Below are 13,568 nucleotides of genomic sequence, written 5' to 3'. Positions count from 1 at the left end.
GGTGACATCAATTTTATACTTACTATCCAGCAGGGCATCCTGTACATGAAGTCTGCTGCCCAATTGAGTAAAAACCAGTTTCACATAATTGCTTATAATCACTATTGGTAAATGGACAGGCAAAGCCAGCAGGGCATACCACACATGATGTCATGCGTGACATACTGTATTCACCAGGCTGGCATTCACGTATGTCGCTGCCGTCCTTGTTTGGGCACGCAGATCCAGCAGGACATTGTGTACATTCAGTGGCATTTGCACCAGAATATGTTCCATCGTCGCATGCAGTAACAATATCATCTCTGAAAGCAAGTATAGTTTGTATGAATGTCATAACTGTACATGCATTTAAATTGGGAGGTCTGTTAACTATTGAATGCAGGAACTGCACCCTTGCATCTCTTGTGTCATAATAAACATTGGAATAGGGTTTCACATAGAGTTTGCCTTTTGATATCTTTTATTGCATTCTAATGGAATCCCTTGAAGGACTATTTAAGGAAAGTATATCTCTGTTGTCAATGTTTAGCCTTGATACGAGAAACCAACAACCATTGGAGATGTAACATCTTCTTTGTGATTATTCAAATGAAGTACTAAAACAGGTATAGCTATATTTACAAGAAATAGCATTACGCATAGATTGAAATAATTCCAAATTATGATCATAAATGTGTAGTTGCATTTGTAGGAATATAAAAAGCACTGTTTCAAGTTAGGGAACTTATATTCTGCCACTAATTGAATAAGAGCTCTTACACTGTATGTTACAGGTATAGTATATTTCACTCTTCGATATGGCATTTGTTTGTTTAGCCAGGTAAGCTAGGCACAAAATAGATTAATCTTATTATTGGCGTTTATTCTGTTGATGGAATGAAACAAAATTAAACATAATCATTTATTTACGTTTTACTTGGACAGTAGAAACCTGCCGAGCATCGAACACATGCAGTTGCTCCTCCTGTTGAATAATACCCATCAGCACACTCAACCTTACTTGATATAAGAGTGTTGGGGCAAGCATAGCCTGGAGGACAAGTAGTACATGCAGTTGCCGCTTCACTGCTATATTGTCCTAAAAAACAAAGGAAAATAAGTAAAATATCATGGAAAATTATAAAAAAGGCTTAATTTGAGTCTAGGGATCAGGAGGAATTTATAAGGATACTACTGGCAATGTTGACTGCTTCTAACATTCCGCTCTCCTTAAATCATTTTTTTCCAAGACTATTCGACCACGTTTTTGGCCAATGCAGTTATAGAATGAATTAATATCTCATTAAAATAAGCTTACAAACATTTTACCTGCATGTGTATATCTACTTACCGGTGTTACATATTTGAGGTGCTTGTGTGGCATCTAAACAGTAAGAACCCTCAGGGCACTGACGACACATCTTATTCATGGGATCATCATTGTACCATCCAAGGTTACAAGCAACTGGGGAGGCATTAGTCACATTACATTGATGCCCTATAATTAAAAAAATAAATAAAAATAGAATCATATATTGTTTGTTTTTTTTGTAAACTAATACAGTAAGAATGTCAACTTCTACGCATTGTTGTACTTGATAGGCCTACATTTTATTTGACGCGCTCGCTTTAAACATCAAGATTGTAAATATAAAGAAATGCAAATCTATGTACAGAAAATGTAACTCATAAAAAAAAAAAAAATGCAATTTGTAATTAACTCAAAGCATCCAGAAGAACCAGAAAAATATACTTGGACATGAAGACAAAATCATTCATGGCTGTTTGTTGGCATTTTGAGTATCCATACCGGAATAAATAAAAAAATATATATATATCCTGTTTTATGAATTGCACATAACAATTTTTCATTATTAAGCACACATGTATATTAGTTAGTTCCAAAAAGATAATATACAAGGGAGGAACAGAAGATACAAGTTTAGGAGGTCAAAACACTCATTTCCAATCTTTCGATCATGAACACTTAAACATGAATGATTGAATAATGTAGAGCACAATATTTGGGGGCAACGTGCCTGCTTCCTTAGATACACTTCACACCCAAATCAATGTCACAAATTCCAAGAACGTAAGAATTAAGAATTATAGTTATCCATTTAAGTGAGCATGCAAATATGAAATATACCTGCAGGACAGGGTTGACATGCAGTAGCCTGTGCCAGTGAGTAGTATCCTGATGTACATTCTTGAATGGTAGAGGTTGTACACTGATAGCCAGCTGGACATTCAGTGCAGGTCACAGCTGAAGAATTGGAGTAGAACCCAGATTGGCAATGAAGTTGGTTGGAGGCCAGCGCTCCGCAATAGTACCCTGCTGCACAGTCATAGCAGTTCTGATCTGTAAAGAAAAATTAGTTGATTATGAGGAAAGTTGCCTTGGTAACATAAATGTCAAATGGTCAAATGTAGAAACCAATTTGGTATTTTTGTATTGAATGATATGAATTTAGTTGATTTTTCAACATGGTAGTGCATGCCTATATTCATCCGTATGTAGCTAGCTATGCAATATGAATAAGTGAATATGAAGAATTCTCTTTAGATTTACATATTTTTTCAACTCACAAAAATAAAATACAAAGTGGTCTTAAAATATCAATAAAGTTTTCTCACCTCCTGCAGGACTGTACTGTCCTGGAGAACACTGTGTGCTACTTGTGTTGGTACAGCTTGATCCTGCTGGACACTGTAAACAAGATGTTAAACTACCAGTTGAATATGTTCCTAAAAGAAAGGAGATTGTATTACTGTAGATGATAAATTATTAACAACACATTTTTTCCAAATGCCATAAATTTATATTAAGGGTATTTCACACCTTCCTGAGTCTAGCACCAGTTCAGGTTTGTGTCAGATTGTGCATGCAATATTGGCAACTTTTCATTTTTTCATGACGTGGCTATGTGCATATCAAGTAAAATTATATTTATGCATACTAGTGTGGAGTGTCATAAAAAAAAAACATTGAGATGCGATTTTATTTGCCAGAGCTGGACTGAAGCAGACGTAAAAACGCTTTATGAGTAATAAGCTCATCAGTTTTTAGAGGAGGAATATTTTAAAAGAAAAGTTAAAATTGAATAACAAGACATGGATTGAAATAAAATATTTAAAAAATATTTACCAGATGGGCAATCGTACATAGTTGTAGCAGTTGGACATCGTTTACCAGAAGGACATGGAGAGCATACACCATCACCAAGAGCAGCATATTCTCCATCACTACAATCTGTTGGATCCTGTGTTGGATCAGTGCATACCATGCCTGCTGGGCACGGAAGACAATACACGTTGTTCCCGTCATTTACTTCATTGTACTCGCATCGTGTACAGTTGTTTGACCCTTCCAGTGCTATGAATCCTTGCTCACAATCCACAGGGCTCTGTGATGGATCTGGGCATTTTTGGCCTTCTGGGCAAATTTTACATTGTGTGGCACCTGCAGAACTGTAAGAAAATGTATTCCAATCAACAGTCATCGAATGTAATTCATTAATTTAGGCTTTGGCTGGAAAGCATATAAAGTATGTCATTCTTTATGCAAGTTTGTCCCATATAGTAATAGCTTGATAGAACTTTACTGAGGGACACACAAACTATAAGTCTAAACATCAAGGTAAATCAGGTAAAGGTGTTAGTAGTTTTGAAACCAAACCCTGGCAAGGTGCATGGCATATTAAGTTTCTGCTTTAGGCCTATGCTAATTTTGGGGTTTGGGACATGTTCTTCACATTCTACAGCTATGCAAATATAACCTAATTTAGAAGAACCTCTCTTAGTACCTTCATAATTCCCTTTTTAAAATTTACCTGTAATATCCTGTTTGGCAGGGAGAGCACACAGCTTGCCCTTCTGGACTATAAAATCCAGCTGAGCATTCATTAGAAGCATTCCGATGTATGCACTCACGCCCTCCTTCACAGATCGAGCATTCACGTTGTCCAGTCAGACTAGTATAATATCCTTCCTCACAATACACAGGTGCCTCATAAGTTGATGGACATTTGAAACCACTTGGACAAGTGGTACATTGACTGCTGCCATTGAGGGCATACTGGCCCAACCCACATGGAACTGGGGCTGCTGTGCCATTAAGAAGACATGCATGACCGGCTGGGCATAACTCGCAAAGTTCTGCTCCCCCATAGCTATAAAAACCCGCTAAACAATCCTGTAAGTAAAAAGACAGTTTAGTAGTTAGCTTTTAAAAAAATTTAAAATAGATAGAGTTAATGAATAAATTGTTGCAGCGTTATTTACATTTTTTTATTGTAAAACGTACACACTGATTAAATTTTAGGAAACAAACGATTTATGACACACCCAAGACCTAGCTTTGTCATGTTAATTCATTTTGCAGATTTGAAAACATTTGTGTTCATGTTATCACACGGTTATTTCTCCACATCGTTGGAGTAGACTCTTGGTCCAAATGACCGATAATAATACAAAATGTGTAGGTCAAAGGTAATTGAAAGCTCTCTATTGAAATATCAAAGAACATCATCTTACATTTCATTGTAGGTGGGATATGCATGATAGTTTTTAGTTTTAGCATTTAATATTACCTTACAATCAGCTTCTTCATCTTGGGAAGACAGTGCGTTGTAAGTACCTGTAGGGCATGGAACTCGTGCTCCACTTCCTCCACCACAGCTAAAACAAAGAGATACTGAATGAAGTTCTATATTGGTAGTTTAGAATCTAAAAAATGATGTTTTTCTATATAGCACATTGCTATCCAAATTAGAATTAGATAATCAATTAAAAAAAAAATCAACATAAACACACATAGATTGAGAATGCAATTTAACTGGTTATTTAACTTTTGTACTCTGTCTGCTGCTATAAAAATGCAATTGTAATATACTAAAAACACTATATTTACAGTAACCAGGTGTTAGAGTCGACTCCCAATACTACTGTAGACACTTCTGAAGTCTAAAGGTTCCCAATTATACTATTAAAAACACATTTGAAATACAAACATTTCAGGAAAATCTGACATGTATAATAAAATAAGCCTATAGTATGTCACATATTGAGAGAGTTGACTGTATTTACTCCACTAAATTAATTTTTCCTCTAAAATGTAGGTAATTAATAAAAAATATATACAGTAGCATATACTGTAAAACCAGTTATTTTTTCTCTAATAAAACAATAGCACTCATGAATTACACTAATTTAATACATCACAGTACAGTTAAGTGCAACTTTAAAGTACATAATATTTATTGATTGAAAATGTTCTCAGTTAAATGAGACATTTTATTATTAAGGTCCAAAGAAAACATTAAGAATTCGGATCCTGGACAGGATTGGATGGAGTGGTCGTTGACCACATATCTATCTGTGATTTCAATTTGGTAAAGATCTGGCAATAACTTTTTGAGTAATCCTGCTAACAAATAGACAAACACACACGATCGACTATAACCTCCTTGGCAGAGGTAATAATTAATAAAAGCAACACGGAAACATGTCTGATCAATAACAATGCACTCTTATTGACTGATAAACTCAGCACGCTTTTGTCAAAACCTGTTTGCATAGTAACATCAAATACTTTGAAAGATTCCTATTCAGTTTGGATTTGCTAGACAACAAATTGAATCTGCATTGTTAGACTTAACCGGCTAGCTTAGTTGTGGTTTTGGCAAAACTTAATTATGTATCAATCATGGTCAATTTACTGCTTTTGATTAATTTTAATAAAATATACACGTAATAAATTTATTAAATGTTTAGAATGATAAAAATTAAGTGTAGAAAAAACTATCATGTTTGTGTGTTTTTCAAGGCTATGTTCTATGTCAAGTTTATTCACTACCTAGGCACCAATTAGAAATACTTTTCTACTCAATTTTTAAATACAGTAAAACTTCTTTTCTGGGACATCCTTATTCAGGGGACACTAAGAGGTCAATCCCTAATCAGGGGACATCTATTCAGAGATACTCATTTGCTGGGTCATCAGTAGTCTGGGTTCCAGACGGAGTTTTGTCTTAATATTAGTAAAGAGATAAATATTTTGGCACATATGGCGTTTCATACGTATACTACTTGATTTTGGATACTCCGTCTGGGGAAACACACACAAGTCACGTGGTTTGACACCAAGAATTCTTGGTGCATACGATTATCCGGTTGACTAGTTTCAGCTGCATGCGATTGGCTACTCACTCGTACACTGTTTTAATATTCATATTTCAGAATTTCAAAGACTCAACAACTAAGATGATGCGCACTAAGAGGTCAATCCCTAATCAGGGGACATCTATTCAGAGATACTCATTTGCTGGGTCATCAGTAGTCTGGGTTCCAGACGGAGTTTTGTCTTAATATTAGTAAAAAGATAAATATTTTGGCACATATGGCGTTTCATACGTATACTACTTGATTATTTTCAGACAAAAATCGCGGTCGAAATAAAAACAAATAAATAAAAAAAAAAAAGATAATACAGACTTGGGGCAAGTCTAGGTCATCAGGTGTCCCATAATATGAATGGGAAATTTATATATAAAGGGAAAGTTCAACTTTCAAACTTCAACATTTTATTTCCAACAATAAAATATTTGTAATAATAAATAATGGGTTTCTTTTTCATGGTAATGTTAAATGATTTAATTCCACACTCTCCACAGCAACACTTTCTACAAATGTTGTAATATTCTAATATCTTTCAATCGATGTATTTATAGTATACAGTATAAAGGATTTGAAGTTTAGGTTTGCACATAGAGATATTATAATGAAGAACTCTCTATGGTTAGCAACAGCCTTAGAAGGATAAACCATGATCAATAAGATGAATACCCAATACACAGATCACTGTACAAACAACATTAACAATAAAAGATTCAGTACCGATGTAATGTTAACAGTGTAGCGCTCCTACTGTTTAAATGAGATGTTTAAAAGATGTTCACATTATTATTTAAAAATAAAATAGCTAACAAACAATTTGCTCTCATGAATTCTGGCATAAGACTACGTGCACTTAATACCAAAACAAAACGGTTTAGGTGCTCGTTTGTACCTAATGCTATACACTTATATAACTCCAGAGTACAAAGGTAAAATGTAACCGATAATTTTTATCTAATTTTAACAATTTTTAGCCTCTTAACTTTTTGTGTGTGTTTTTGTAAATTGTATTTTATATTTTTGTATTTTGCCAGTTTTCAAATCACATTTCTGTTTTTTAAATGGACAATAAAGTATATATGACTATGACTATGACTATAATACTAACAGTTAAATAAGTCATGCATTTGATGAGAGAGGAGATTAGAAATTATAAACATTTTCTATTTTGTTTGGCATTATAAACATTTCTATTTTGTTTACAACCCCTACAGTATATCTGTATGCCAAGAAGAAACTACATTCATTTATGTGACTTGACTTATGGAGGTATAATGCTCAACTGTTTCTCATCAATAGAGACTAATTAAGTGGAAAGAAGTAATTAGAAGCTATAAGAAGAGCACTCATCATATATCTATTGTCTCGATTCAAGGTGAATAACGATTTCATACCTACACATTCAAAAGCATCTATCACATTACTACACAGTAGTATTATCAAGTTTCCAAAAACCGATACAAGGACACTAACAAATGAACTATAAATCATGTAAAATCAATAAAATAATTCGAAAAAAATTGTTTCCAATATCTTCCTCATAATTATTGTATTTTCAATCGTGCAGTAGTCGTAAAGTACTTAACAATAGAATGTATTAGGTTTTATACCGTACACAACGGTTGTAATATGTTTCTATGGTAACTGTACAAACACTCTCATAGCAACAGTCTTCAATAAAGTGTAAACAATGTTTAGACTTCAAACCTGCATTGATATGCTCCAGTGATTGTGTATAGAAACACCCAGATAATACAGCAAAATTCTATCATGACAAACAATAGTGTTTAAAATCTATAAATATAGTAGCTATTATATTGGCAAATACATGTGCCTAGAGGAAAGCCTAAAGGGACAAAATGTCAAGTCATTTCCATGAAAAATGGTTATTGCAGTAATGTACTAATCTATAAAATTGAAATTATTATTTATATATTTTTCAGTGTCTGATGGGAAGAATTAAATTGTATTTAAAATAAATTTAATTCATACCTACTGATGATACTTAAAACCAAAATTAACAAAACAGAAAAATCGTGAAGGAGCACAAACATTAAAATAGAGTATAATATGGAAATGTTTACATATACAGTCTAAAATATATTTAGAAAATGTACTTTATTGGTATACAAATTGGGTACATACTAATAATATTTATATTTTTTGATTTTAAATCGTCATATTCTTTGAAAATTAATTAAATTGATGAATTAAATCCATACACTGAGAGGTAGCAGAATATATTAAATCACTCTTGCAACAACAAGTGTCATCGCGCTCTCTGAGGTCTGCGTAGAATCTGAAGCTTGTCATTCGCAATTCGTGGGCCAGTATTGTGGAACAGACTTTCAAGTGATATAACACAATGTACAGTGTAGCTTATGAAATATTTTAAACCCTGTCTTAATTATATTTAAAGAAGCTTTTGTTTATTAAAATGAATGTTGTTGTCGGTGTAATATAAAGCTCTATGAGAACGATACCATATTTGTTTATTGGCGCATTATAAAACAAGTTATTATTAATTATCTTAATAAGTAACATTCTGCTTTGAAACGATGATAGGAGAGTGGGAGGAACGAGCAAAAATACACAAGATGCAAGATGTTTAGAGAGGGTTTTCTATAAATTTACAGTCTAAAAATTATTTTAATACACTGAATATACATTAAAAAAAACCCCAAAAGGTCATAGGATTCATGATATAATTCTGGAGATGATAGGAGAGTGGGAGAAATGAGCAAAAATACACAAAATGTTTAGACTGGGTTTTCTAAAAATTACCAATCGAAAATTGATTTTTACTGAATATACATGTATTGAAAAACAAAAAAATTCATCATAGGATTTATGATAATTCTTACAAACTTAAATATTTAATTTACTAATGGCAGATTGCTGTTTAACAGTAGGCTACATTATATATAAACAAACTTGCATCATTTTCAATCAAACCGGTTACAGATGTTTTTTTCTAAAGAAAAATCAATGGTAAATATAGATTTTGTGCCAAGGCAATCTCATGAATTATTAAGAGCTTCTTTATAGTAGTATGAAATCTAGATACATTTTAAAAACCAAACCTTTCTTGTTAACTCAAATTATTACTAATTTATAAAAGTAAAACTACCTTTAGTGTATGTAAATTTAAGAACACTCTGAAATTGCCAAATTTAGGACAAGTTCAATTTAAATGTTCAATTTAGAGCAGAATAAGGCTAATTTGATTCCAAGATTAATTTATTAAGGTAATAATACAGTAGGAAAGAAAAACATTTATCCATATAGCAAATATATTAAGAGTACATTAGTCATTACAGCATTCTGTATTGAAGCTGCATTTTAGAATAACAATACATTTTTAACTTTGTTTTCTATTTGGAAACATGCTGTACCACAAACCTTACTTTATATTTATTTATTTTATTTCCAAACCCAACCAACAGCGAAAGAAATTCGCCAATAACAGGAGGGTAAACACAAAACGGATACAAATACATGAACACAAAATAATGCCAAAAAGGTAGCATTTGAAAATTATAATAAACTTAACACTTTGTTCTTAAACTGTTTCAATGAATCTGAAAAAAATATCAAGGGTATCATCAATAACTAAAGGAGAATAGTGTTTATTTGGCTTGCAAGCCTTTGAACAATATTATGAAACAAGAGTAATTATGCAGCCCATAACAATCTAATTTCGCTGACAATATAGAATTATTTCATTAAATAACTAATGAGCATGTAAACACTACACACATTAACACAAGGACGGTGAAATAATAATTGCAATGCAAGGTGATTTTAAGAATGTGCAGACTTGGAATTATTATACAATGATTGTCCAATTGATTTGTATTGGTTTCTGCTGTTAAATGACCTTCTGGCTTCCGACAGTCACATTCAAAATCAAATGAATTGTGAAGATAAGTCTATCATTGATAATTAGCAAACATAAGAAAAAAGTGTTCAATTTAGATGGTTAATGTACTGTATATCTCATGGGGAGCACAAACAGAATTATAGTGCAGTCCCAGGCCGTTTATTTATTATTATTTGAATAAATGCTCTGCCACATAATACACAATATTGTATTCAAACGTATTTCTATTTTACAGTAGTAGACTTTATTGATTGACAATGACATGATCTACAATTTTACCAAGCATGTTGATACAATTTTTAATGTATTTTCTTGACTTCTTAATACTGTAGACTTTGCGTTATTTTTTATTTGGCAGGTATTTATTTGATACATGTTACCATATTATTACACCGGAAAAAATCAACTCCGCATAAACTTCCCTGGCGTATAACTAGAATATATAATTACTACTACTGTATTGTGAACTGGCAATTTGATTTTTAATTTGTGATACTGATGTTTCCTAGGTGATGATAAATGGTATCAAATAACATTGATTTGTTAGGCCTGCCTAGAAGACTACTTATAAATGAAAAGAATGTTCATTTAAGCAGAAACGAACAAAATGATATTTGCAATGTTTTCAATAAACATGCTCACTACACTTAAGTGACTAAGTAAGGGGTTTAATGATGTTACAGTGAGCTGAGTGCAGTAGGTCTTATGGTACTTACTTACGGTCACTAGTAGTAAATCATGTGAAACATTTTGACCAATCACAAACATGTATTCCCATCGCTGAATTATAATTACATACAGTTTTGGTATCAAATATTGAATCAAATACGTTCCTTTGATTTGAATCTACGATTTTTTTTTTTTTTTTGGAGCTTCAATCAGGTTTATATGTGAACTACAGTATAGGCCTACATGATTCTGTCAAATTCAATCTTGGTGGAGTCATGTGGAATACAGTAGTTAAATCTATATAATTATATCAGATAATCAAATTAAATTCTTCTGCTTTTTAGTTAATTGTCAATGAGAGTGTAATATTACACAGATTAATGTTCGAATTAACAATCTACATTTGCTGTCTTTATCAATCAATCAGGGAAAAATTTCATTTTGTAATTTTGTTTAGCAAAATTGCTAATCAAACTGATTTTTGAGTCAAGAAACATAGTTTTGTATTGTATTTTTTGCTAAACAATTTTAGAAATGTGTAGCAATATTGTTGTTTTGTATAGCTTTTTGCTATGCTACACTGGCGAAATTATTCCCTGTCAATCCTTTACATACAGTAATTATTGTAGGTGTTTATTGGTAGCTATTCTGTTGATACAATTAATTGGCATAGATCAACAATTTTAAACATTGTAAAATTACAAGGAATTGATGGCTACTTAAAATTACATGGGATAGCTCAGTGGAAAAAATATTTTATGGAACCATGAATTTGAATGATACACCAAGACTGAGAAATCTTAGGACGGTTTCTAGTTTGTAAATACTTTACCAAATTTTGATGAGGCCATGGTACGACGGGGAGCGTGCACATGTGAGTGTTGGTTGGTGGATTAGTCTATTATTGTAGAGGGATTTTGATCTTTTCATATCATGGCTTTTTCCAGAGAGAGCATAAGCTAATTTGTTTGTTTATCCAGGTAAACTAAGCATGATATAAACTCTTATCAATATTTCTCAACTTATAGAGGATTACCTTCAACAAGAGAAATCTACAGTAGGCCTACACTGTAGTATACTTACTATGAACCTGGTGGACACTCAATACAAGCTGTTGCATTTGTGTCCCAATATGAACCAGCAGAGCAACTGGCAACACAATCAACTTCACAATCACATTGTCCTGCAACATAAACAATAATATATCATACTATAGTACTAAGGTTTAATTTCTTACACTTGCACTTTGAAAAAAGTCCCTTAAAAACGAAGTCCTAAACTCATTTGAAAAAAAAAGTATGCTCAAGAAAACATAACAAACATGTAATAAAGGTGAATGTTTAAGCTATGGCTTTATAAATTCTTTGAATACCTGACAAAATATCGTGTTGCAAATAATCATTTTACAAAAGAATGGGGCAACTAACTAGTATTAACGTTTCTGGTTTAGCAGCAGGCTATACTTTAGGGTAAGTGTATGTAATGCTGTGCATTTGATCTCAAGGTCCCTGCCCTGGTTCAAGACTTGACTCAAGATCTTGAGAGGTTTGGTTTTTCAGGTGTTGATAATGGGGAGGTGTTTGATAATGGGGAGATGTGGAGTTGTTTAAGTTAAGAAAAAATATGAAATATGAATATCTATGAGGCAATTGTCAATCAAACAACCAATAAAACAGACCTACAATATATAGACCAGATTTAATCATTCAGTCCTGGTACATGAAAGTTCATTGCAGTCTGTGTCATCGATCTTTGATCCGACCCCTGATCCCCTTAAATGCTGTCCAATCCTACTACAGTATTACTAAGTAATTAGTAAGGGTCCGGGCAGGGAAGGCCTACAACAATACAGCCGCAGGGACATATGAGACCTAATCTGAGGGTCTTCATGGTTTTTAACACACTTTTTTAGGTCAAAAAAGTATACCCCTGCCTGGGACCTAAATGCCAACCTTGTTTTTTATACCACGACATAGTATGTCTAGGACTATGCCTTAGCTAGGACTACTAGGCTAGAATATATCTTCTACTCGCCTAGGTATATGACCTAAAAAGCATTGCCTGCCGCCCCTGACTGTCTGAGCCCAATCGTCACGGATACTTTTTTTCTATTTCTAGCTAGGCCTAGGCTACTACTAGGCCTAGGCCTAGCCTAGCTAGTAGGGCCTACTAGCTAGGCCTAGAGGTTATTTTATACCGCTAGTTAAGTCTAAATACACTATATTGGGCCCAAGCATACTTAATTTACCTCTTCCATTAAATAATTTTAACAATTATTCTAAAATGAGAATTAAGTAGGCCTAGGCCTAGGCCTAGGCCTAGGTAGTAATGAACCGACAGGATCCACACACACAGCATGCAGTATCCTTGTAACTAGGCACTAAAAGCGTCGTGTGTCCAAGCAATGGGCGCCGCCATATTGAGTTGAACACAAATTTGTTGTAAAACCGATAATATAATCAACGAAACAATTATAAATAAAAGACAAAAACAACAAACCATAGTTACCTTGAACACTAGTTACAGATAATAAACCAAGCAGTAGAAAAATATATAAAGTATAAAATATATTTAAATTCATTGATGACAAAATACAAATTGAACGGTTGTTGAACCTTCGTGGCTCGCCGCGTTTCGGTAGACTCATTTCATACCGACAATTATCCTTTTTCAACTATTTAAAAATACAGATAGTTCAAATGTATGCACATTAAAAATCCCTTCTCGTATTGTAAAAATATCCAATCTTTAATCGAAAGTTACGTTGGTAGTACTAGTAATATTAAATTCAAATGTTCAACTTGTTCTTCTTACGTTCTCGTTTTAGTTTATACTTCAGTTGTTGCTTGTTAATTAATCT

At 33.1% G+C, this 13,568-nt stretch overlaps 1 protein-coding gene across 2 annotated transcripts in view; it reads right to left on the bottom strand.

Annotated features, from left to right (window-relative positions):
- LOC140056689 (uncharacterized) overlaps nucleotides 1-13,568 on the bottom strand; it is a 79,927-nt gene extending 66,359 nt beyond the window's left edge. Inside the window, exons 1-10 of one of the 2 annotated variants that reach the window (XM_072102146.1) lie at nucleotides 13,217-13,568; nucleotides 11,792-11,891; nucleotides 4,572-4,659; nucleotides 3,813-4,174; nucleotides 3,128-3,450; nucleotides 2,617-2,727; nucleotides 2,129-2,341; nucleotides 1,331-1,477; nucleotides 910-1,078; nucleotides 24-302 (exon numbers count right to left, since the gene is read on the bottom strand). In XM_072102146.1, coding sequence (XP_071958247.1) covers nucleotides 24-302; nucleotides 910-1,078; nucleotides 1,331-1,477; nucleotides 2,129-2,341; nucleotides 2,617-2,727; nucleotides 3,128-3,450; nucleotides 3,813-4,174; nucleotides 4,572-4,659; nucleotides 11,792-11,891; nucleotides 13,217-13,355 — 1,931 coding nt within the window. In that variant the 5' untranslated portion in view covers nucleotides 13,356-13,568. Of the gene's footprint in view, nucleotides 1-23; nucleotides 303-909; nucleotides 1,079-1,330; nucleotides 1,478-2,128; nucleotides 2,342-2,616; nucleotides 2,728-3,127; nucleotides 3,451-3,812; nucleotides 4,175-4,571; nucleotides 4,660-11,791; nucleotides 11,892-13,216 lie in introns of those variants that run through there. The other variant, XM_072102147.1, reaches the window with a different exon arrangement.

Source organism: Antedon mediterranea, chromosome 8, assembly GCF_964355755.1.
Source record: "Antedon mediterranea chromosome 8, ecAntMedi1.1, whole genome shotgun sequence".
Classification (NCBI taxonomy): domain Eukaryota; kingdom Metazoa; phylum Echinodermata; class Crinoidea; order Comatulida; family Antedonidae; genus Antedon; species Antedon mediterranea.
The sequence above is the reverse complement of the archived record's forward strand: the minus strand, read 5'-3'. Positions and strand labels throughout refer to the sequence as shown.